Here is a 25,509-nt window from a genome sequence, read left to right on the forward strand (position 1 = left end):
GCAGCTTACCCGTCTTTGTCAGAGGGTCAACTTGTATGAGCAGTTTTAGCCCTCCGTTGTCTTAGGTTGTATGCCATCCCTCAAGGCACTTACCCATTTTTGGCTATTGGTCCAAGAAACCAAGCAACACCTGCTGTATTGCAGGGGAGGGGGGTTTTGCAGTGATGACTTTGAATAGGGACCAAGTATCTGTGTCCAGTTGTGTTAAGAACCCAAATCTCTTGCCGTAGTTTACGCAGCAAACGAGTGAAATTATTATCCCAGGTATGGTTCAAGGTGGCACCTAAAGAGAAAGACAAATTAGCAAGATGAGTATAGTTATGCCAGGGAAACGGAGTAGCGCAAAGCGCGCAAAGCGCGACAGATTGAACCAAGCAGGGGGTTCCCCACATCCCCGTCTAAGATTTAGTTCTTTCTGGAGAACGTCGACCCGTTGGTTTAGTACTAAGATTTTTGAATGGATATGTTGATTTACTGCCACTCGGAGTGTTCTTGTTTGATTATTTTTCTGGAGCATGGGAATAGGTGACTTTTTTTTTTTTTTTTTTTGGAATTTTACAAGCCAAGACTGACCTTGACTTGTCTATGACTTGTTTATGGGCTGTCTACATTTTTCCCTTTTTTATTTAATTGAGAATGGCCTTTGTCTTAGGTTGCCCTCAGTTATCTCTGTCCTTACCCGTCATCGGTAACTCTGGCAGCTTGGACTAGAGCCCTGTCTTAGGTTGGTACAGGATTCTGAGCGTCTTACCTGTCTCTGAGTACCATTTCAGCCCAACATTAGGTGAGAGATGAAACATACAGCCAAATATTAATTATTTGTGATTACAAATAATGATGAATGTCAGTTTATATAGACTGTAGTGAAGTCAGCATAAAATGCAGAACACACGGAAAACATCCCATACCAAGTAGGAAAAGCAGTAGTGGTCCAGTCAGTATTAATAACCAATGAATCCATTGAAACCCTCCAAATGTTAGGGGGTTAGTAATAAACATATGTTGTATTTTATTTTTAAGTTTATTAACGACAGACTCTATATATGGCACATTGTTAGTAATGTTAAAACAACATTTTTTTTTGTTACAGATTTACAACTTATATGATTTTTTAACATTAAGTAATTGTTAGCTGCATGGTTTAAAAGTACTCCTGAGTGAACTTGATCCAATTCTTCGGCTATATTGGACAGTCCAGTAGCAGTAAGATTAATAGTTTTGGTCACTAAACATGTAAGCCTTTGCAGTCCATGGTTACTTCCAAAGGCCAGTCCAGGAACACTTACTACTGGTACAGCCATGGACAGGGCAGTGTTCTCTCCTATTAGGATGACGTTGCCATTACAGTCTTTAGGCGAAGCATGTTGCCGACGCACTCTATCCGCCGCTGTAAATACAGATGTCAGCATCGGGGCCACACAGTCCAGGGAGCAATTGCGGAAATTATCAGAGGCTAGCGATGTGAAGGCATATTTGTTACATAAAAAACCCATCCCTTATGAGTCCATGTCCCATACCAGTATTGGATTAGGTGTATTTTATTGATTGGTGATAGGATCCCTTTATTTTACCGATTGTAAAACCTTAATAACTTGTGGAGGCTGTGCACTCCGTAACTTGTCATTTTAATTTTTACTTAATCCTGAGCAGAGAGCCCATTTCTTTGCCAAAGAGGCGAACTGAGGGTCTTTCCAGCCAGGAATATCACAGGTTACACATGTAACTTTAGTTTTCCTTTTAAAGAAAGGCATTGCTTTGTATACTTGTAGATTTTGTTGAGTACACCAATTTGTGACAGTAAATTATTTTTTAGCTGTCTGCTGTGCACAGACTTAGTTACTTTTAGTTTAATTTGCAAGAAATACGCTGCAAGCCTTATAGTGCACACTAAAATTATTTAGAGGAAAGATGGTAAAGGAGTATAGATTAATAGAATGTTGCAATAAACATGGCTCCAATGCTTTAATGATACTATAGCAAGATGATCCACTGATTTTTGTTGGGAGGGCCTGAGGCTGGCCCCGCTTTCAGTTTTTTGAACTCTGTTTTTTAATGAATTACCTTTTTTATCAGTTTTGGAGTGTTATTTATTGGCCCAATGCCTTCCCCTTTAGCACTGGGGAAAATACCAGGAGGAGCCTTATTTTGATTTTTGACTTTTGGACAATTTTTGTACATGTCCCTGTTGTCCACATTTATAGTACCCTTATTTATTGGGCATAGCCCTCCTTGATAATTTTTGTAATGACATACCATGTAGAGTGGTAGGTCCTGAATGTCCTGTTTTTAAGTGAATTTATTTTGTTAATTTTTTATGAAAGGGACTGTCACAGAATACCTCAGCCACAGTAGCAAATTGATCCATGTTTACATTGTACTTACGTTTAGTAGAATTTATAGTGTTGTGGGCATCACTAGGCAATCTTTACAAAGCACCGGAAAAGAATCCATACTGAGAATCAGACATTATTAGTAATCATTACAGGCATGTTTAACATTCAGCTTGACTGTGTGTTTTCCTGGGATGAAGCAGCAGTAGCAGAGGCTTGTTTTGGCTCCCTCTCAAAGCCTCCAAGGACAAGGGTGGCTCATTGCCAAGATTTTAGGCAAGCAGTGCGTCCCGTTCCGGATCTTGGCCAGAGAGCCAAGACACGAAGCATGCTCACCTGTTTATCAGAAACATTTCTTTATCCTTCTCCTGGGGAACTGGCCAGGCTCCTAAGGAGCAGGAGAAGGTCATTTGGCAACAAAGTTACTTGTCCACCAGAGCTGAACCTAGATACAAGCCTCTTTATTTTAAAAATTTGTCCTTACATTTGGCCCTAGGGCTGCATTGAGAGGTAGACATAATTAACACATTATAAGAATACAATACAAATTTTTTATACAAGTATATATTCAGCAATCAAACACAATAATACTTAATGTGTTTTAAGGGTAAATTGAAACATAACCGAGGGAGAATTAGCTTCTTGGGCACCCATGTCAGGGACATAAAAAACAGTACCATTCCAATACAACAACTCAAGCTGCTGCAGACAGCCTGAGAACTGGCTAGACAATCCCATGGCATGGAGATCTGAGGCATTGTTACTTGTTAAACAGACGTGTTGAGGTGCACAGTCCAATTAACAACTGCGCTAACATTTTGCATTACTCTAAAATTAGTGATTTGGGTTTTATGAAATATTTATAACATCTCTTTTTGATAAGACAACAAATTTTTTAGCGGATGGAACACGGTGGGTAACCATTTAGCCATAATGATAGTAGCCTCTTACTATTTTTAATTGTTACATTTTTGTAGGTTTGTGCAATCTATTTGAGGCATATTTTGATATATATATATATATATATATATATATATATTGTAAAGAAAACCACGCATAATCTGCCCAAGCATTCCTATCAATAATAGGGTAGAGTTAGCACATAATACAAAAATAGAATGGGTAGTCCGGACACTTTGACACGGCTTGCTTTGTTTCTTTAAATGCACATTTTCCATAGTTATGGCTTAGAGGGGCTCCTGAGAAATTTTTTTGTCTTTCAAGTCCTACACGTGCTAATTGCTCCCTCCTTTCTCCTGCAACTTTTTAACAAGGCCTTTATTATCCTTTTACATTTAGATGTGACTGTATATTCCCCATGGAATTGGAGAGGCTCCCCTGGCAAGCCCTAGTCTGCCATGCCCTACTTGTGCTTATCTGCCTCCCTTTTAATCCCTACGGCCTACTACCGCCGCAGCCTTCCCTCTTACAGAGGCTTACCTGTGATTGAAATGAATCCGAGTCACAGCACCAGCTGTCGGAGGCCACCCGACAAACCACATGGAGACACGCAGCACTCAGTCAATTCATCACCACGTTTATTGCCTCATCGCGTTCCAGGCCAAAGTAGGGGGCCCAGCGATGAGGGACTGCAGGCAGTCCCCCTGGGGAAACTCTTCAGTCTCCAGCAGTGAGCACCAAGAAACACAAGGATATATACCCCAGGCCCCATACAGATAACATTCATTGTGTACAATCATGCATAGCACAGGAACAAAACAAGTTTACAAGGTAGCAAAGATCAGGGTACAAACTCTGCTGATAGAGCAAAGAACATCATACACCTCATCAGAAGTCACATCCTGCCTGCAGGAATGTGGGATGAAAAGTCTTGTGCCTTCAGAACAATAAGCACAGGAAACAGGATTAGATAAGGGACAGCCTCAGCCTGTTGCATCTCATGTTGGTCCGGCCACTAGCCCCGACATCTCCCCCTTCTTGTTTGTACAAGAATGGCCTGGTATTTATGGTAACTGGTGTCTACACTGTCCAGAGGGCTGCGGGGGAGGGTCCATCCCCCACAAGTCCCTCGCGTTAAACGCTGAATGGCATGGAATCCTGCCTGTCTTAGGTGCCCCGCAGCGCTTACTCTGCTTACCCGTCATCAAGGATACAGGAAGCATGTCCTGTTCTCTGTCTTGGGTTGCTAGAGAAGCCTGCAAGTGCTTACCCGTCGTTGACTACCGGTCCGCCCTAAGAACAGTGTAGGAGCAAGCAGTCAACGAGGCAATTAGGGAGAGAGAGAGAGTGAGGCTACCATGTCCTGGAAAGGCAGTGCACAAAACATTTTCCCACAATGCAAGATAAAATCACAACAAATAGTAACAATACCATTCCTAGGAACAATTCTTTAAGCCAAGAAAAATCAGGCAACCAAGATGTAAGCCAGTCAAAGAGGTCGGAGCCTTTATCCCGAGTGAAGTGTGCTGCCAATTCACGTAGGTTTTGTATTTCTAGAGTAATACTATATGAATTATCGGTAAGGTTGAAACAACACATGTTTTTTACTTGATTGCATTTCTTATAATGAAGTAATAGAAGATAATCTATGGCTGCCCTATTATCTAGAATTCCCTGTGTCAGGACCTGCTGTTCATCGTTAAGCAGAGATAGCGCCTTAGAGGTGCTGTTGATATTTTTTACCATAGCACAGGCCAATTTTACTACAGTCTTATAAGCACCTACAGCTAAGCCAGGGACTCCTACAAGAGAAAAAGTCAGTGTGTCAACCTCCGCCTTGGAAAACAAATTGATACTTGCATCACATGACTCGTCTAAGGTCGTCAATGCATGTCTCTTACTACGTACAGCCTGATTAGCGGTTAGCAAATCAGGAGAGGGAAGGAAAACAGTTAATTGACTAAGGCAACAATGGGTGCCATCAGACATATTAGCAGGGATATAGTTGAAAGTGAAATTACCACAAGAGAAAAACCATCCTTCAGGAAGAGGGATATGCCCTGTCCCATAGGAAATCGAAAGGGTTTTGTTACAATGCGAACCATTACCCAAGTTTGTACATTTTGAGGTACAGTTTTTTATCTCCGCACAAGCATCATTCTCGGTGACAGCTATTCGAGGAGTCCAAAGCCCTATCTCTTTTGCAGGTAGTTTATATGACGGAGTACCCCAGTTATACGAGTCCTGATAAGTTACGATTTTATTAGGGAATAGAGCGAAGAAGGTGAGATTTTTGAGTTCCTCTGCTGGATGACAGACGGGCAGAAGGCATGAACCCAAAATGGTTCCCACATGTAGATCTTGTTGAAGGCAAATGTCAGAACCTGCAATTCGGGCAAGGCGCATCCAAATGTTATCAGATGCAAAGGAGACTCCATGAATAGCAGTCAGACCGCTACAGACCATAAGGCATAGAATTAACTGTCTCCCCTGTGTCCACTCCATCTCCAGCGACTGGTGATTGTAGCAGACGGCATCTTCTTTCGGAACCCAGATGGCTGCGTCACACCCTATGAAGAAAAAGAAACAAACAAGCGATGCCTCGTGACCTATTTGTCTGTAGTCACAGGCGGTTGGTTATTTTCAGGCACATAACCCACGTTGGTACCTGGCAAAGGCACAAGTTGGCGTGTCAACCGCGTCGAGATCCAGATGTTTTTCACGTCAAAGGGCGCGACTAGGACCGTACCGCGCTCCTTCCGGAGGACAGGATCTGGGTCCTTCCATTGGCCCGTCACTACGTCCTTCCACATGACTAATTCCGGTGCGGTGGCCGTACTATTCCCAGAACTTGCAGCTGGCACAGGAAATTCCTGACCTCCTAAGTTACCGAAACCCGTGTTTCCTGAGGTTGTTCCGGAAGCGTGCAATTCTGCGGCGGTTAAGCCTGAGGTTTTGAGCATTAAAAAATTGAGAGTGAAGAGAGCTATGGCAAGATGAGTTTTAGGGGAGCAGAACTGCTCCCCTAGTCCCCCTTTTTGCTTTATAAGAGTGGCTTTTAAAATACCATTGGCCCGTTCTATAATGCCCTGTCCTTGGGGGTTGTAAGGGATTCCCGTGACGTGACAGATAGAAAAAAAGGGCCAAAAATTTAGCAAAAGCTTGCGAGGTGTACGCCAGGCCATTGTCTGTTTTTAGGGTGCGGGGAATGCCCCAATTAGCAAAACAGTGAAGTAAACGGTCTTGAACGGCAACCGCATTTTCCTTGGCTGCTGCCGTTGCCTTGATGACACGGGAAAAAGTATTTACTGTCACGTGAAGACAGGATTGTCGGCCAAAGGGAGGGAAATGAGTCACATCCATTTGCCAGACGTCATTAGCGTAGAGACCTCTGGGGTTGATGCCTTCTGATGGTCTAGGGGTGGAGGTAATGCACAATGGGCAAGCTCGGATAATTTGAAGAGCTTCTCGCCTAGAAAGGCCATACGCTTGCACAGAGTGCGTGCGTTAACATGCCACTGTTGATGAAAATTTTGCGCTAAAAAGGCGGAGCATACCAATGAAAACCTGGATAAAACATCAGCTTGTCGGTTACCCTCAGCCATGGGCCCCAGGAGGTTGGTGTGGCCCCGGATATGGGCAATGTATACCAGTTGTCGCCTTTGTCGTAAGGCAGCCTGAATGGTAGTTAAGTACTGGAATACTGTAGATTGAGGGGCTATGACAGCAGGATGATCGAGGCGACGAACGGCTTGCACCACATATAACTATCACTGACAATATTAAGAGGTTCATCGTAAGTACATAAGACTTTTGCCGTGATTGCTAATTCTGCGTGTTGAGGAGAGTTGGAGTCCGTCACCGTTTTTAACACTCCTTTGTCACTGATCGCAGCACCCAAACCACCCGCAGCGCCGTCAGTATAAACTGTTAACGTGCCAGTGAGGGGGCTGTCACCTTCCTATGATATTGAAGTGGGGTCTCCTCACAAAATTTAAGAATTGGATTAGAGGGATAGTGATTATCGATATTGAGATTTAGCGTGGTGGCCAGGTATGCCCACTCCCAATTCTCTTGACACCAAAGCTCTATGACCTCCTTAGCCAACAGGAGAATAATGCCAATGGGATACATACCTAAACACTGCACAGAGCGTTCTACGGTGGTCAGGGCCAAGGAGCCCAAGGATTGAGAGAGCTGCAATATGTTGCGAGGCTGACTATGGGAAGGGTAAATAAAGCTTAAGATGGCTCCCTGCCACAGGACTGCATAAGGATGGTCTTTTACTATGTAGATAAGAATTAGAAGTTTTTCTGTTAGATTTCTTCTTTGAGCCTCAGTTAGTTTTAAGGCCTTCTCTACCATCTTTATTGCCTGCAAGCTCTCCGGAGTTAGCTTACGCAGGGAGGTTAGGTCAGGGTCACCCTTAAGCAAGTTGAACAAGGGACTCAGTGTGGAGGTGGGTAACTGCACATAGGGCCAAATCCAGTTGATGGAACCACATAACTTTTGTAATTCATTGAGTGTCATAAACTCTGAGTAAGTAATATGGCAATCCAAAGGGCTCACTCTGTTACCTTCAATCTTGAGTCCTAAATATTGGAGGGTGTCACCTTCTTGTATTTTCTCTGGAGCTATGTGAAGATTCCATTTGGCTAAATTTTTACTTAAATGAGTAAACATGAGTTTAGCATCTTTATCTGTGGGAGCCGCCAATAAGGTATCATCCATATAGTGAAGAATTTGGAACGCAGGGAAAGCCCTGCGTGTAGGTGCTATAGCAGCATGAACATACAGCTGACAAAGAGAGGGGCTATTTGCCATACCTCGGGGGAGTACCTTCCATTCATACCGGTCAAAAGGGGCTGCATTGTTTGTGGAAGGGACGGAAAAAGCAAACCGTTGTCGGTCTGCCTTAGCAAGCGGAATAGAGAAAAAACAATCCTTGATATCCAAAACTATAAGGACCCAATCCTTAGGCAAAGCAGTAACCAGCGGAAGCCCTGGCTATAGAGCTCCCATAGGCTGCATTTGTTTGTTACCGGCTCTGAGGTCATGTAGTAAGCGAAATTTTCCGGACTTTTTCTTTATAACAAATATAGGTGTGTTCCAAGGAGATGTGGACGGTTGAATGTGTCCTCTCTCCAACTGTTCTGTGACCAGAGCATGGACCGTAAGCAACTTCTCTTTCGTAAGGGGCCATTGAGGAACCCATATAGGGTCTTTATCTATCCAGGTTATTGGCAGAGCTTGTGGTCTTACAATGGCCCCCAGGGAAAACCCAGACCGCAACGATCCGTTTGCCCAATCGCCGGGATGGGTTGGGTGATTCCTTGTTCATATTTTCCTAGCCCCTTTGCTGATCTGTAACCTGTCCTTTCCATGATGTTCCATGCTACGTTGGACTCATTAGTTAACTTAACCTGTAGTAATGTTAATACATCCCTCCCCCAGAGGGTCACAGGCACATCACATACATACAGCTGAAATTGCCCAGTATGTCCCTCCTCATCTGTCCAAGTAAGGACAGTGGAACTGCGAGCCAGTGTCACGGCAATACCTAGTCCCACTAGATTACCCTCTGATTCTTGTTGAGGCCATTTTCGCGGCCAGTCTGTATTAGCTATGACAGACACATCAGCTCCCATGTCCAACAACCCTCTAATTTGTTTGCCTTTAATTGTTAGAACATGAAATGGTCTGTGATCTACGGTCATAGAAAGAGCGGCTAAATGTCCTTGTTCCCCTCTGTTGTCCTTAGGGCTCGGCCACCAGAGAAATTGTGCAATGGTATCTCCATCATTGATTACAATGGGTCCGCGCTGGGCGCTGGCGAGAAGGAAACACTTACTAGCAGGAGTAGTGATTAGGCCAGGAACAACTTGGATCCCCTTTTGTAACTGTGTTGTTTTTCCTAAAAGGATGCCCGCTCCGATATGAGACTGTAAGTTGTCTTTGTTGAGGGGAATCACCTGCGGACCCATGGCGGGTGTTAAAATTACTGGGGAAGCGGCCGTCACCTCCCCCACCATTACTTGGAATCGCTGAGTGTCCGAAACTGTGGCTGCCTGCGTTCGAGTGATGCCTTGGGTCGGGCCCTGGCAGCAAGGGCGCTCTGGGAGTTTTTTTGATTCCTTCTTTCAGATAGGGGATTTCCTTGTCTTTCCTTTTTCGAGTAACAATCACTGGCCCAATGATTACCTTTTCCGCATCGGGGACACAACCCTGGCTGACTGTCAGAAGCTCGGTGTCTAAGAGCCTTGCATTCTCTCTTAAAATGCCCAACTTTGCCACAGTTGAAACAGGCACCAGCCCGATTACTAGCACCCCCAGCGCGCTCATTTTGAGTCACGAGCCGCGTCGAGTATATCCCAGCCGCTACATCATCCTGCATATCTCCGCAAATTTTCATAAAGGTTGTTACGTCTTTGTGCTGCCAGGGTCGCAGCGCCTCATGGCAATGCTTGTTCGCATTTTCATAGGCCAATCTGCGTAATAGAGGGGCTGCTTCCCCGGCATTTGCGAACAAGTTTCCCGTGGCCTCATAAAGCCTATTTACAAAGTCCGCATAAGGTTTATTGGGTCCTTGAAGAATTTTTGTAAGACTGTACTGAATTTCCCCTTTTTTGGGTATCACCTTCCATGCCCGCATACCACAGTCCTTAATTTGTTGTAGAAGTTCCACTGGGTATCTAACCTGCACTGCATCTGTATTAAAATTACCAATGCCCAGAATCATGGCCTCAGTCCAATGCCTACGGGCCCCATCAGAATGAACATTTTCAGCAGCTTTGCTTCTAGCCAGCTCCTGGAACTCCACCTGCCAGAGGAGGTAATCCCCTCCAGCGAGAACAGCACGCGTCAGATTGCGCCAATCATTAGGTCTAAGTCCCTGGCTGGCAAGCATATCCAGGACTTGATAAGTAAATGGGGCTTGTGGTCCATACATGGTGACTGCCTTTTGAAGTTCCTTGAGCTGTGAAAAGTCTATGGGGGCCCAGCCTCTATCCCCATTGGCAACCTCTGTGACTGGGAAAACTACTCTTGGGTCCTTAAATTCCTTCTACCCTCTAGCATGTTTCTTTCTTTTTCTCTCCTGACTTGCCGCACGAGCATGAAACCCCCACTCTGGTCTTATTTTTAAGGAAGGAGGGGGCTGTTCCTTAGGCAATAGCTGAAGTACTCTGGGCTGGCCTGTAGGCTGTTTGCATCTCCTCTCACCAGTCCTTTTAGCTCTGTCTCTGCCCCTGTCGGGTTTAGATAATGACGTATCCGTGTCAGCTTCTGTCTCACTAGAGGGAGAGGGGGATGAGGAGGATGTGGCCTTGCCATCAGAGGGATAACCTGGAGGTGGCCCATCCCCCCACCAAGGTTCTGGGGGCTCAGGTTCTGATGGGGCTGACGGCGCCACTATGGGCCTCGTATGCCCAGTTTGGTTGTTAACCTCCTCAGCCTCACTGTCTCCTCTTTGGCTATTAGCCACGCTCTCCTTTTCCATGCACTCAAATGCTGTTAGCAAACACTGTACCACCTCCTCCTGATCACTTTCAAAAGCCTTATCAATGCATCGCCACAGGCACCATGCTTGGTGAGAGTTTCTTTCCCTTGAGGTGTTTTCCCAGCTCTCTCCACCTTCTATGTGTGAGGAGGCATTCTTCAGTAAACCAAGGCGTATGGCTTCTTACAATGTTAATAAATTCAGAAATATTCTATCCCGCAACCGGCGTCCTGGGGCTTTTTAACAAGGCCTTCATTATCCTTTTTATATTCTGATGTGACTGTATATTCCCCATGGCAATTGGAGAGGCTCCCCTGGCAAGCCCTAGTCTTCCACGCCCTACTCGTGCTTATCTGCCTCCCTTAAAATCCCTATGGCTTACTACCACTGCAGACTTCCCTCTTTCAGAGGCTTAACTGTGATTGAAATGAATCCGAGTCACAGCACCAGCTGTCGGAGGCCACCCGACAAACCACACGGAGACCCAGCACTCACCAATTCATCACCACGTTTATTGCCTCATCGCGTTCCAGGCCAAAGTAGGGGGCCCAGCGATGAGGGACTGCAGGCAGTCCCCCTGGGGAAACTCTTCAGTCTCCAGCAGTGAGCACCAAGAAACACAAGGATATATACCCCAGGCCCCATACAGATAAGATTCATTGTATGCAATCATGCATAGCACAGGAACGAAACAAGTTTACAGGGTAGCAAAGATCAGGGTACAAGCTCTGCTGATAGAGCAAAGAACATCATACACCTCATCAGAAGTCACATCCTGCCTGCAGGAATGTGGGACAAAAAGTCTTGTGCCTTCAGAACAATAAGCACAGGAAACAGGATTAAATAAGGGACAGCCTCAGCCTGCTGCATCTCATGTCGGGCCAGAGCCACTAGCCCGGACATATAGGGAATAAAAAGACTCCACTGAGAGACTATTCAAACTCATTAAAGAGTTTGTTAAAGTAACAAGAGATAAAATTAACACACAAAAATCAACAGCCTTTGTATACACAGACAATACCATGGCTGAGAAATAACTTTTAATATCAGTACCATTCACAATAGTTACAAAAAGAATAAATAACTTTAACCAAGGATTTCTAAAATGAAAATTACAAAACACTAAAGAAAGAAATAGAAGTAGACATTAAAAATGGAAATTCTTCAATATTCTAGGATTGGAATAATCAAGATCATCAAAATGTCCATACTACTGAAAGCAATTTACAGATTCAATGGAATCTTAATCAAAATACTATGGACATTCTTCACAGATCCAGAAAAAATTTTGGTAAATTAACATGGAAACACAAGAGAATTTGAATAGCTAAAGCAATTTTATACAACAAAAACAAGATGAAAGCAGTTATAATCAAAGCAGCCTGGTACTAGTACAAAAATAGACATATAGACCAGTGGAACAGAATTGAAACTCCAGAAATCAATCCACGAATCTACAACCAACTTATTTTTGACAAAGGAGATAAAATCAATCCCTAGAGCAAGGACAATCTCTTCAACCAATGGTGCTGGAAAAATGGATCTCTGCATGGACAAGTATGAAACAAGACCCCTACCTTACACCTTAGAGAAAAATCCACTCAAAATGGATCAAAGTCCTAAATGTACAACCCAATACCATCAAATTACTAGAGAACAGTGGGGGAAAACTGCAAAGCATTGGTTTCAGCAAAGAAAAACATTTTCTTGGAAAAGACCCCAGAAGCACAATCAAAGCCAAAATCTACAAACAGGATTATATCAAGTTAAGCAGGTCCTGCACTGCAAAAGAAATTCAACAAAATGAAAAGGCAACCAACAGGATGGGAGAAAATATTGACAAATTATGTGACTAATAAAGGGTTAACATCCAGATTCCATAAAGATCTCATGAAATTCAACAACATCAAAACAAACAATCCAGCTAAGTAATGGGAAAAGGGCCTGAATGTACATTTTTCAAGAGAGGAAATTCAAATTGCAACAGACACTCAAAAAAATATATTCACGATCACTAACAATCAGGGAAATGTAAATCAAAACCACAATGAGGATTCACCTCACCCCAGTTAGAATGGCTTTCATACAGAAATAAACAAATGATAATGAAGATGTGTGGAAAAAGGTACCCTAACCTTCTTTTGGTGGGAATTTAAACTTGTTCAGCCACTATGGAAGACAGTGAGGAGATAAATCTGAAGTCTGAAATAAAAGCTGTCATATCATCCAGCCATCCCACTCCTGGGAATTTAGCAAAAAAAAAAAAAAAAAAAAAAAGAAAGAAAAAAAGAAAGAAATCAGCATTTTGAAGAGTTATATGTACTCCCATATTTGTTGCTGATCAATTCACAATAGCTAAAATATGGAATCAACCCAGATATCCATTAACAGAAGACTGGATAAAGAAATTATTGTGTATATATACACTACAGAAAACTATTCAGCTGTAAAAAAAAAAAAAATGCAATCTTGTCTTTCACAACAAAATGGATGCAACTGGAAACCGTTTTACTTAGCAAAATAAGCCAGTCCCCAAAAGATAGATATCATATGTTTTCCCTGATCGGGGTAACTAATAGAGTTCCTAAAATATAATGTATTGGAGTGAAATAGATATTTTGAGATTCAATGAGTGTTTATATCCCATGTCTCTTCTGTTGAGGAACAGTGTTTCTGCTCTTCATGCTCTTTGTTGAACTCCTTTTATTGGTATAGGGTTAACTTTACAATGGTTAAGTCAGAATAGGAATTGTAGAGGCTAGAGGAAGAAGAGTTGGGATGTGGGTGGGAGGGAGGGATGTATCACTATGTTCCTAAATCGGTATAAATGAAATACATGAAATTAGTAAAACAAATAAAATAAACAATTCCATAAAACAAAGAACAAAAATGATAAAGAACAAAAAGAAAGTTGTGATGTCTCTTTCATTTCTGATTTTATTTATTTTAATCATCTCTATATCTTAGTTAAGCTAACGGCTTGTCAATTTTGTTTAGATTTAAAAAAAATTAATTCAGTTTCATAGATCTTTACCATTATTTTTCTTCTTTCTATTTGTTCTTTGATCTTTGTTGTTCATTATCTTCTGCAGGTTTGGGCTCTGTTTCCTCTGCAATTTTCTTAAGGTTCATTATATGTAGTTTATTTGAGTTCCTTCTTTTTTTTAGTCATTTATTGTTGTGATTCTAGTTTTTGAATTGTTTATCCTGCATTGCATAGGTTTTTGTAAGTTGCATTTCCATTTTTTTTTTGCCTCAAGATATTTAATGTACTTTTAATTACTTCTCTTACCCAGTAATTTCTCAGGAGTGTAAAATTAATATTTACATTTTTGCTACCTTTCAGAATTCCTTCTATTATTTATTTTTCATATTATTATGGTTTAGAATGCTTCCTGGTAAGATTTTGATATCAAATTTATTAATGTTTATTTTGTGCCTTGATACATGGTCTTTCCTTTAACATTTACCATGTATAATCTCAAGAAGTATGTATATTCTGTTGCTACAGGATTACATGGCCTTTATGTAACTGTGAATTCCATATGCTATGCAATAAAACCAAAGTCTAGCTGTTTCTGAATTTAATTTTCTGTTTGGATGACATGTGCAATTGGAAGGGTTATCACAATGGCCTATTACTAATGTGTTGCAGATTATGCCATGTAAGTTAATGGCACCATAATGCTTATCAAATAAAAGATATAATTTTACCCCCTGCCTCCATATTTTATGCTAGCTCTGTCCATATTTTTAGATTTAATTGAAGAATAGCAACAGGAAGACAGTGAGGGACACAGAGAGAGATTTTCCATATGATAGTTCCCTCCTCTAAAGATTGCAACGGCATAGACTAGGTTAGGCCAAAGCCCAGGACCAAAAAGTCTGTAGGGGTCTCCCACATAGGAGGGGCATCTTCTGATGCTTCCCTTGATGCAATGGCAGGGAGCAGAATCAGACATGGAGCAGCCAGGACTGAAACCAGCACCCTAAAATGGGATGCAGCATATAATTTGTGGCTTAATCCACTATGCCACAATACTGGTACCCTCCCATAAGTCTCTTAAACTTTGTTTACTCTTCTTCTTTTATTTATTTGTCTTGAATCTCAGACTGTTTTATTTCCAGTGACCAGTGTTAGAGTAAACTGATTCACTCTTCTTGATCTAGTCTGATATGTAACTTCTCTATTGCATTTTTAAAGTTTATTTACACAGGAACCTTCAAAGCTTCATGTTTCAGTAAAAATCCATGATTTTATATTTTACAACAAAATAACCTTGTATTAACTTATTCCAACATGAATGTATAGCATCCCCTTTGATGCGCTAAGATAGAATATAGGGTTATAAAAAAAGCCTGTATGCAAGCAATATCAAGTCTGTTAAAATTAAAGCAAGAACAAAAATCAAATTCATAGTGAAATTTGCATGGGATAAGAGTGAAAGTATTTATGCTTTATGAAAATTTTGTGGGAAAAACTCCCCAGACAAGTAGGAAATTCACGAATGGATAACAAAGTTTTAGAAAGGACAGGATGGTATTAAAAATCAAGAAGTGGCAGCAGACCACCCACTTCAGTTTTTTTAGTAAAATTTATTCATACCTTAATTGAAAAGAATCAATGTCTTACAGTAGAAATAATATACAGCACTATACATGCCTTTGTTGATTCAGGGAACGCTTTCAAAATTAAAGCAAATGGAAGAATTATATCATCACCCATGCATAGGTGTAGATCTAAATATCTTTCTCTAAAAATTGTATATAATATCTATTTTGGCAATGTCATTAATGGAGTTGCAGCAGTCGTTCATGAAGAAAACAGAAATAGACTGTAATGTGGTATCAGTAGTGCTTGTAAAGCTTCTTTATTGACTCAGGATAATGGATATGCACAAGTTTTCTCCTCTTACTTTTAAAACATACAACAATGTAATTAAAGAGCACTAATGAATCACTTTCCCATTTCCTGTATTTTACTATTAATTGCACATTTTTATTTTTTAATACTCTTTATTTTCATTAACTTGAAACAAATAGGGAGATGTAGAGAAATCTTCCATCCTGTGGTTCACTACTCAAATTATCAGACGATCCAAGGCTCAGTCAGACTGAAGACCAAAACCGAGAACTCCACAATGGTCTCAAATGCGGGTCACAGCAGCCTAAGCACTTGAATTTGCATCAGCTGTCTCACAGCTGGAATGCAGGAACATTCATCAGAAATGCAGCACCGGAGTCTTGAGCTGGCATCCAAAATGTGATACAGTCATCCCAAGTGCCAGCTAAAACTACCCATAAAAATCTGCCCCCTGCATTTTGTGTTTTAGTGTCTTGATTAAAAATTCAAAGTTTAATAACAGAAAGTATACAGTGCTTGTTTATTATCCGGATATAATTATCATGACTTCATTGAAAACCAATGCAAAGAATATTTTTTAGAAGAATGCTGTAAAATTTTTTTCTATGTTTTCAAAGTGGTAAGAAAACCTCTCTTCCATCTAGCTATTTAAATATATCCTTGTCAGGCAAAAACATTGCTTTCAATTTTTTGTTTTGTTTATTTGTTTTTTGGTCATTGCTTTTCAATCATGTGTTCTTGTTCAAAAAGCTCTAGTTAACACTCTTTAAATGTATGATGTGGAGGGCTGGCACCGTGGCTCACTTGGCTAATCCTCCACCTGCGGAGCCGGCATCCCACGGGCACCTGGTTCTAGTCCCAGTTGCTGCTCTTCCAGTCCAGCTCTCTGCTGGGACCTGGGTGGGCAGTGGAGGGTGGCCCAAGTGCTTGGGCCCCTGCACCCACATGGGAGACCAGGAAGAAGCACCTGGCTCCTGGCTTCGGATAGGCACATCACTGGCCACGGCAGCCATTTGGGGAGTGAACCAATGGATGGGAGACCTTTTTCTCTGTCTCTCTCTCTCTCTTTCAATGTCTAACTCTAATTGTCAAATAATAAAAAAAAAAAAAAAGGTATGATGTGGATACTGCTCCAGATAAACTGTAAACCTTGATGTACATATTTGGCTTTTCATTCTATGTACCATTTCCCTTTCTATGCATTGTTAGTAAGGATTACATAAAAACATAACATAAACTTCAAATTTTCACATCCATTAAAGCAGTTGAAAAAATCTGACTTGAGAAGACAAGGTAAGAGATGGGAGATCTTTCCGAAGGAAGAGGAAAATTTTCTGGCAACAATTTCCAATTTTACTGGACTGAACTGATTGGGCCTGAGATACCTTTCAAATTAAAGAGAGCTTGTTTCTACTTTTATTTTCTACCTTATTATCTAAGTTGCACATTATCTTTAAATAAAAGAAAAATTATAATTCAAGCAAATCAGAACCTCATGTGGAAAATATCTTACTTCTCTCTAACCAAATATTTTGATATTGAAGAAATTTCAACGATGCAATGAAGACAATGCATATTTTTTAAACTAAACAAAAAATTACATGATGAGATATTTTGTATTTCACAAAAAAAGAGAACGGTAAACTTGCAGGTAAAAGCTTTATGAAACACATGCTAGGAGGTCATCAAGATTAGCCTGTGTCTTCCATCTGAAATAAATTACAAGTTGTATCCTTAAAGGTGAACCTAGTTTTCTAGCTTAATCTTGCTTAAGAAAACTCAATCCTGCTAAATTTCAATATTGTATTTTCAAGACCACCTTTCCAAAACACTTTTAGTAATTTTCTGTTCACCTAAATTGGAATGGTCCCTTTTGTTTAATGCTTCTTTACTACCTTACATTCACTTTGCATTCTTTTAAATATCAAAGTCACTTTAGTCCTGAATGATACTGAAGTCAGTTTATCCTAGAGTCCCTCATCAATGAGACAGAGATCTGATAACTGTCTTGTGACCGATAACAGGGATCCAGCCCTAGCTTCCTTTGGGAAGAACACATATACCTTTACTTGATTGTGTTGTCTTCAAGTAAATGATGTTTCTGAAAATGAATGCAGAAACAATAGGACCCTTTTGAAATCAACTGACTGAAGATCCTGTGAGTCTCATTTTCGTTTCAGAATTATTATAATAAAGATATAGTTTAGCATTAAGGTAGGATTATCTGCAGATATCTGAAATTAGAATTGTGCTTTTCTTAATGTTTATTCAAGAATAAAATATTTGGATAAATCAGGAAAGCAAAAACAGTTGTGTTAAGCTGTGCAGGACAATCTTGACAGGCATGCAACCTTAGTAATGGGATTGTAAGATGTGTTAGGAAAAGTTGGCTGATAACAATATTTCTAACATTCAATCCAAGAAATTAGAATCACTTAATTCTTAAAAAAAACCCACAAAACACAAAAATAACCATAACAAAAATCATTTCATGTGCAATATTTGAATGATTTTGTAAGCAATGGTTTGTAGTCTTGATGTACATCTATCCAATTAGTATCAAAAATTAGAAATCAGAAACAAATCCTTAGCAAAACTCAGGTATATCTGGCAAAATTAACAAGGAGTCCATATCCACCAGGAATTTGTATTGAACTTAATCACTAATGAGTGCATTACTGTCAAATGATAAAGGTATGACAATGAATGACCTTGTCTGTAGCTGTTTACTGACTCTTACTTTCCCTTTTCATAAATGACCAGTTCCTAGATATTCATTGTTAAATGAAATTGGCAAGTACACTATCTTTCCTATCTTACTCTTGTAATTAATACTACAGTCATTCTCAAAATATTTGAATTATTCTTATCTAAAATAAGTCAACAGTAAATGTTCCTATATCACTATAGCAATATTTCTCACCCTAATTTCCCTCTCACCAATGCTCCCACTCTTCTTCCCCCTCCATCTACTATTCCACCCTTAATTTTTACCAAGATCTATTTTCAGTTTACTTAATGACCATAAATTTAACCCTACACTAAGTAAAAGAATTCAACAAATAGTATGGGAAAAAAAAACAGTAAATGTTTTATATTGTTCATATTTTTTTCTTTTTAGGCTTGTGGTTTGATAGTCTGGAGAGTTTCAAGGTACTTAAGGCAACAGCATTTGTGTTTGTAGTTGAAATTATCAAGTGCTAATGGATAAGTGCTTACCAAACATAAACTGCAAAGTGCTATAGCTTGGCACTGTAGCATTTGCGAATGGAGACAACATCCATTGATATTATTTTTAAAATACAGTGGGAAAATAGTTTTCAAAGAATATTTGATAAGTTTTGGAAATTTTGGGGGAAGAGTTGTAATGAAGAACTCAGATTCTATGCAAAAAGTAGTATAGTATGTGTCATATAATACAGAGCAGCAATTGGACAATAGAGAAATTATATTCATTTCTCACCATTATATTTATTAAAATTTAAGCAGTATAAAGACATATATACTAGACAGTTTATTTTTACAGTTAATTAGTAAATGAAGGATATATTCTTTTTCCAAAAAAAAAGTGCTTCTATTGGTGCTCATTTGGATGAACAACTGCTGTAAGAAAATTGATGTTGAGATCCAAGATGGCTGAATAGAGAAAAGACATGCTGATTTTGACCACAGGACGAGACCAGAAGAACAAGGGAAGAGCTGAATTATTAGGGGACAGTTGGAGAGTTTTCAATACAAAGTCTACAGAAAGATGACTCTATGGAGCAGTGGGGTCTGTATGATTACACAGGAGCTGGTAGGGTGCTACCAGCTACTCCCCCAGCTTGAAGCTTCTGGGGTTGCCATTTTCTCAGAGCAAGGTGAAAGAAACCTTCAGTATCCTGCACAACTGGTGATATTGTCTGGTGAAGAAACTCACAGTCACAAATGACTTTGAGTCTTCCTGAAACACTGATGAAGGAGAGGGTTCCCACCATCCCCATGAAGGGAAGACACATTGCTTTCCTTCCTCCCACCACTGCACCCAGTGACCATCAGGGAGAAAGCATAATCTTAATAAGGCAAATGGAACCTACTACACCCCATGTGACATAGGCAGAATTTTACCGAATGATAAATTCATGGCTCCCACTATCTTTGAGTCTGGCCTGGAGAGTTGCAGGTTGAGAATTCCCTCTTAGTTCTGTAAAGGAGGAACACATTGTTCCTCTCCCCTAATCACACTAAGGCACCTGAATCAGTTTGCCAAGTTGGCACAGCAACTCACTTCCATCAGGCTGGTTGCTGACTATGGGAGAGGACTGGCTATCTCCATGGATAGAGAGTCTCTTACAGCATAGAATAAATTCTCTGCTCACTGTACTGTGAGAATACTATGACTATTCAATAAGGCATGGAGTCTTGCTGGATTCTTGGGAAATCACTGGGTCTGGGTAAGGAAACTCGGAATTCCGTGAGTTCTATAGAAGATCATTGTGAAGGGTCCATGATCAACAAAAAGCACATAGACCCTTTGTGTAGTTCAGGTACCTGAGCTATGCACAGACACTTCAGGCTTTCCCTAGGCACTTGGTTCACCTTTTTATAGAAGGACTGAGGCTGTGAATACACAAGCTGGTGTGATCATGCCCTCCTCTGCTGACCACAAAGATCTGTCACACTCTACTTGGGTGTCACTTTGAACTCCTGCCTCTCCCTTGAACACTGACCAGAGCTCCCTGACCCCACTAAACACAAACCTCTGGATATCTGCAGATGAACAGGCATTCCACTAAGCCACAGAGACATGTATAAAAAAGAAATACTTCAGAGGAGAAAACCAGCATATGTTTCTATAGCTGGAGAAAAATACATATAAAATACAAAAAAATATGAACAAGGAAAACAATAGGACTCCTCAAAAGAACACAATAATACCTTAATATTAGAACATGAAGATGAAGGGATTGATGAAGTGTCTGAAAATGAATTCAGAAGAATGATCACAAGATTACACAAAAACACAGAGAATCAAATACATGAATGTAACAAAACCATACAGGACCTGGGAAAGAAATTGTGCTAGGAAATGCTGGGAAAGAAATTGTGCTAGGAAATAGAGATATCAAAGAAAAATTAAACATATATTAGAAATGAGAAAATGTGTCAAACAAAAAATACACTTGGCAAGCCTTAACAACAAATTAAATGAGGCAGAATAAACAATATCTGAGCCAGAAGACAAATCTTTGGAAATATTTCTGTCACACAGAAAAAAAAAAGGAAAACAAAATTAGGGAAACAAGAGCATTGATATTTATAGGATGTTATCTAAAAAACAAATATACATATCCTAGGAGTTCCTGAAGATATAGAAAGATAGAATGGAGAAAGAAATGGGCATCTAGGTATAAGAAGCACATAGAATATCTAATAGACATGACCAGAAAAGGTCTTCACCACAAGATGTAATAGTCGAGATTTCAACAGTAAACGTAATGAAAAGTTCTTAATGTGCAAGAAAGAAATGCTAGGTTACCTTCAATGGTCTCCAATTGGATTGACAACTAATTGCTAATCAGAAACCCTTAGGGCCATGAAAGACTGAAAAGATTAGTTCAACTCCTGAATGAAAAACAACAACAACAACAAAAAAAAAAAAACAAAAACAAACAAACAAAAAACCTGCCTCTCTAGATTACTATGCACAGTGAACTTCCTAATTACAAATGCAAGGGAAACAAATATCTTCCTAAAGAAACAGAAATTGAAAGAGTTTGGCATCACACAGCTAGCCTTACAAATAATAATTCTTGATATGCTACACACAGAAACAGAGAAAGATAATCAATATCCTAAAAAATGTGAAGGTATAAAACCTTGTATTAAATTTACAAAGGACATCCAAAACAAATAATAGAAATATTCTTGAAACATGGTCAGAACATGCCATTATCTGTCATTAATAACCTTGAATATAAATCACCTAAATTCTCAAATTAAAAAATATAGGCTGCCTGAATGAATTAAAATAGCATGACCCATGTATATGCTGCCTACAAGAAACACACCTTACCAACAAAGATACACATAGACTGAGTGAAAGGATTCAAAAAGATGTCCCATGTTAATAGAAAGTAAAAAGAAATAAAACAAGTCTTCTAATATCAGAAAAAAATAGACCTTATGGCAAAAACTGATAATAGAGACAAAGCAGGTCAACATGTAATGATTAATGGATCAACTCATCAAGAAGATGTGACTATAGTAAATGTATATGAACAAAACGCTAGGGCACACAGCTATTTAAAACAAATGTTAATGGATCTAAAGGCAGACATAATCCTCAGTGCAATAAAAACATCGCAGTTTCATGGATGAACATATCAACAAAACCAAAAAAGAAATTAAAGACCTAATCTGCACTACTGACCAACTAGATATAATTGGTATCTACAGCACACTTCATCATAGAGCTGCAGAATACATATTCTTTTCATTGATACATTTAATACTCTGTATGATAGACCATATGCTAGGCCATAAAAGAAATCAGAACAAATTGAAAACAAAACTGAAATCTTACCATATCTTTTCTGACCAAATAAAATTCAACTCTGGGATAAAACAATGATATCCTGTCTTTTGCAACAAAATGGATGCACTTGAAGACCATTATGCTTAGTTAAATGAGCCAATCTTGAAACAATAAATATCATATGTTGTCTCTTTTTTTTAAAGATTTATTTATTTGTTTATTTGCAAGTCAGAGTTATACAGAGAGAGGAGAGCCAGAGAGAGAAAGAGAGAGAGGTTTTCCAACTGCTGGTTCATTCCCCCATTGGCGACAACAGCTGGAGCTGTGCTGATCCGAAGCCAGGAGCCAGGAGCCTCCTCTAGGTCTCCCACGCAGGTGCAGGGGTCCAAGGACCTGGGCCATCCTCTACTGCTTTCCCAGGCCATAGCAGAAAGTCGGATTAGAAGTGGAGCAGCCGGGTCTTGAACCGGCGCCCATATGGGATGCCAACGCTTTAGGCCAAGGCATCAACCCACTGTGCCAAAGCGCTGGCACCATATGTTGTCTCTTATTTATGTTAGCTAATACATAAAAAATTAATGTATAGGAGTGAAATTGACATCTTGGGGCCTGCAATATGCATAGCAAGGTAAGCTGTCATCTGTAGAGCTGGCACCCCATATGGGTTCTGGTTTAAGACCTGGCTAACCCATCTCTGATCCAGCTCCCATCTAATGCATCTGAAATAGCAGCAGCAGATGGCTCAAGTTATTGTCCCCTTATCCAATATTGGAGAAACAAATGAAGGCCCTTGCTCCTGACTTTGGCCCGGCCCAGCCATGGCTGTTGCAGCAATTTGGGGGATAAATCATTATATGGACAATCTCTCACTCTCTCTCTCTCTCTCTCTCTCTCTCTCTCTCCCTCTCTCTCTCTCTCTCTGTGTGTGGGGGGGCTTGTCTCTCCCTCTTTCTGTAATTCCAATTTTCACATAAATATTTTTTCAAAAAGGATATTGACATCTTGATGTTTGGTTATTGTTTATAGCTCTTGCCTATATCCTTGAGGAGCAGAGGTCTTTCTATTTCCTGTAAGATGCATCTCAGATCTAGAAAAAACTATTCCAAAATTCATATGGAAAATAAGAAATCCTAAATTGCTAAAGTAATCATTATATAATAATAAAAAAGCCAGTAGCATCACAATACCAGATTTCAAGATGTACTACATGGCAGTTATAATCAAAATAGCCTGGTATTGACATAAAAATAGACTTTTAAACAAATGGAGCAGAACAGGAACTCCAGAGGGCAATCTGCACATCTTCAACCAACTAATCATTGACCACGGAGCTAAAATTAGTCTCTTAAACAAAGGGTGCTGGGAAAATGGATCTCTGCATGCAGTAGTATGAAACAAGACCCCTATCTTGCACCTTATAAAAAATAAACTCAGAGAGATTCCAAGATGGCAGAATACAGAACAACATACTTCATTAGATAGGGATAGATACTTAAAAAACAAAGTATAGAAAGTGCACTCTCACTGTAGAAGTAGAGAAAAAAACACACTGGAAAGTACACAAAAGCAAGAGGACTGCCCAGGACCTGTTGGAAGGTGACAAACATACAGCAAAAACACAGACACAATACACAACTGCATGAGACAAGATCCCGAGTGATGGCAGCTTGGAGACAGAGGTAAGACCAAACTTCAGCAACCTGTGTAACATAGCCAGAGAGAGAGCATGGCATGAGTGTGGATTGGCTAACAGGTACCCGTGGATCAAGTGGAAGTAAAAGGGTGCATATTTATCTCATCCCTTCCTCCCTAAAACAGTACTTGACACTCAGCTGACAGAAGGGGGTACCATTTGGGGCTTAGATGGTAGCTGAAGAAGCCCTTGTATGCACACAATGCAACTGGTTGAGACAGGATACCATCTTCTCAGAAGTACTGTTGGTGAGGACAGGGCAACATTCAGCCAGTAGCTCTTGTATATGTGTGTGATCCAGAAATTCTTGTGGAGAGAAAAATCAGCAGCCCCTCTGATTTTGAGCAAGGCTGGGAGTATTGACAGGTGACTGGGCATCCACGTAGGACTCTGAGGCACCACCACCAGCCTCCCAACATACTGCAGGCCCTGGGGCTCAAGCTGTCTAGGTGGTGCTGGCTCAAGGAATATTGGTCTCTGACTATTAGACAGGCTGGCAGGGCAGAGCTGAACCTCTTCACCCAGAGACTATGGAAGCTTTGTGTGCTAAGACTGTGGGGACTCAGTGGCTATAAGGGAGAGTGTGAGGTGTAGCTGGGTCTCTGGGAAATCACTGGGTGAAGATTCACAAACTCAGAGCTCCTGATTGCCTGGGATGGATCATTGCAGTTGGAACTGTGCTCAGAGTTGAGGAATGGGTGGTTCATAAGGTGGTGTGGATGAGTATTGAACTCATGGGGGACTAATACCCAGGCATAGCTCAGCTTGGAGGATAGGCAATGAGGGGATAATCACACCAACAGAGGACACTATTCCAGCTTCCCTTTCTGTTAACCTGAACAAATCTACCATGACCAACATGGGTGTCACCTTGAATACTCACCCACACTGGAGCACTGACCAGAACTTCCTGGCCATACCCAGAACATAGCTCTTGGTATTCACTGAAAGTGCAGATATCCCACTAAGGCACAGAGACATAGTTCAAAGATAAAAGCCATCAGTTGCAAAACAAACAAACAAACAAACAAGTAACTCTACAAATTACTAAAAAAATGCAGAAATTCAAGAAGCAAGACTAAGGAAGACAACATGACTCTCCACCTCAAAGAACACAATAACATTTTAATATTAGAATGAAGACAGAGATTGATAATAGCCTGAAATGAAATTTAGAAGATTAATCATAGGTTCACTCAAAAGCAATCAGAAACAAACCCACAAACTAAAGAAAACAATATATTACATGAATAAAAAATTTTCCATGAAATTGAGATTGTAAAGAGAAATAAAAATGAAATATTAGAATTAAAGTTGTCCAGTAAATCAAATAAAAAAAATGTGTGGAAAGCCTTAACAATAGACTTGGTGAAGCAGAAGAATATCTGAGCTAGAAGACAAATCTTTGTAAATCTTTCAGTTAGACCAAAAGAAAAAAAGAAATTAGAAAACTTGGAGATTTAGGAGATATTATCAAATGACCCAACATACAGGTCTTAGGAGTTCCTGAATGTGTGGAAAGGTTGAATGGATGAGAAGGCTTATTTAGTGGAAAAACTACAGAAAACTTCCTCATTTTACAGAAAGAAAAGGACATCCAAGTACATAAGGCACATAGAACTCCTCATAAATATGACCAGAAAAGATCTTCACCATTAGACATTGTAGTCAAAATTTCTGCAGTAAAACATAACAAAAAGATTCTAA

General features: G+C 40.2%; 1 protein-coding gene across 5 annotated transcripts in view; it reads right to left on the reverse strand.

Annotated features, from left to right (window-relative positions):
* Positions 1–25,509, reverse strand: part of LOC133765141 (UDP-glucuronosyltransferase 2B14-like) — a 55,407-nt gene that overhangs the window by 14,377 nt on the left and 15,521 nt on the right. For 4 of the 5 annotated variants that reach the window (XM_062198765.1, XM_062198764.1, XM_062198763.1 and 1 more), the window contains one exon: positions 3,865–5,800. The exons of the other annotated variant lie outside the window; for it this stretch is intronic. In XM_062198765.1, coding sequence (XP_062054749.1) covers positions 4,584–5,735 — 1,152 coding nt within the window. In that variant the 5' untranslated portion in view covers positions 5,736–5,800 and the 3' untranslated portion in view covers positions 3,865–4,583. Of the gene's footprint in view, positions 1–3,864; positions 5,801–25,509 lie in introns of those variants that run through there. 5 annotated transcript variants of the gene reach the window in all.

Source organism: Lepus europaeus, chromosome 8 (genome assembly GCF_033115175.1).
Source record: "Lepus europaeus isolate LE1 chromosome 8, mLepTim1.pri, whole genome shotgun sequence".
Lineage (NCBI taxonomy): Eukaryota > Metazoa > Chordata > Mammalia > Lagomorpha > Leporidae > Lepus > Lepus europaeus.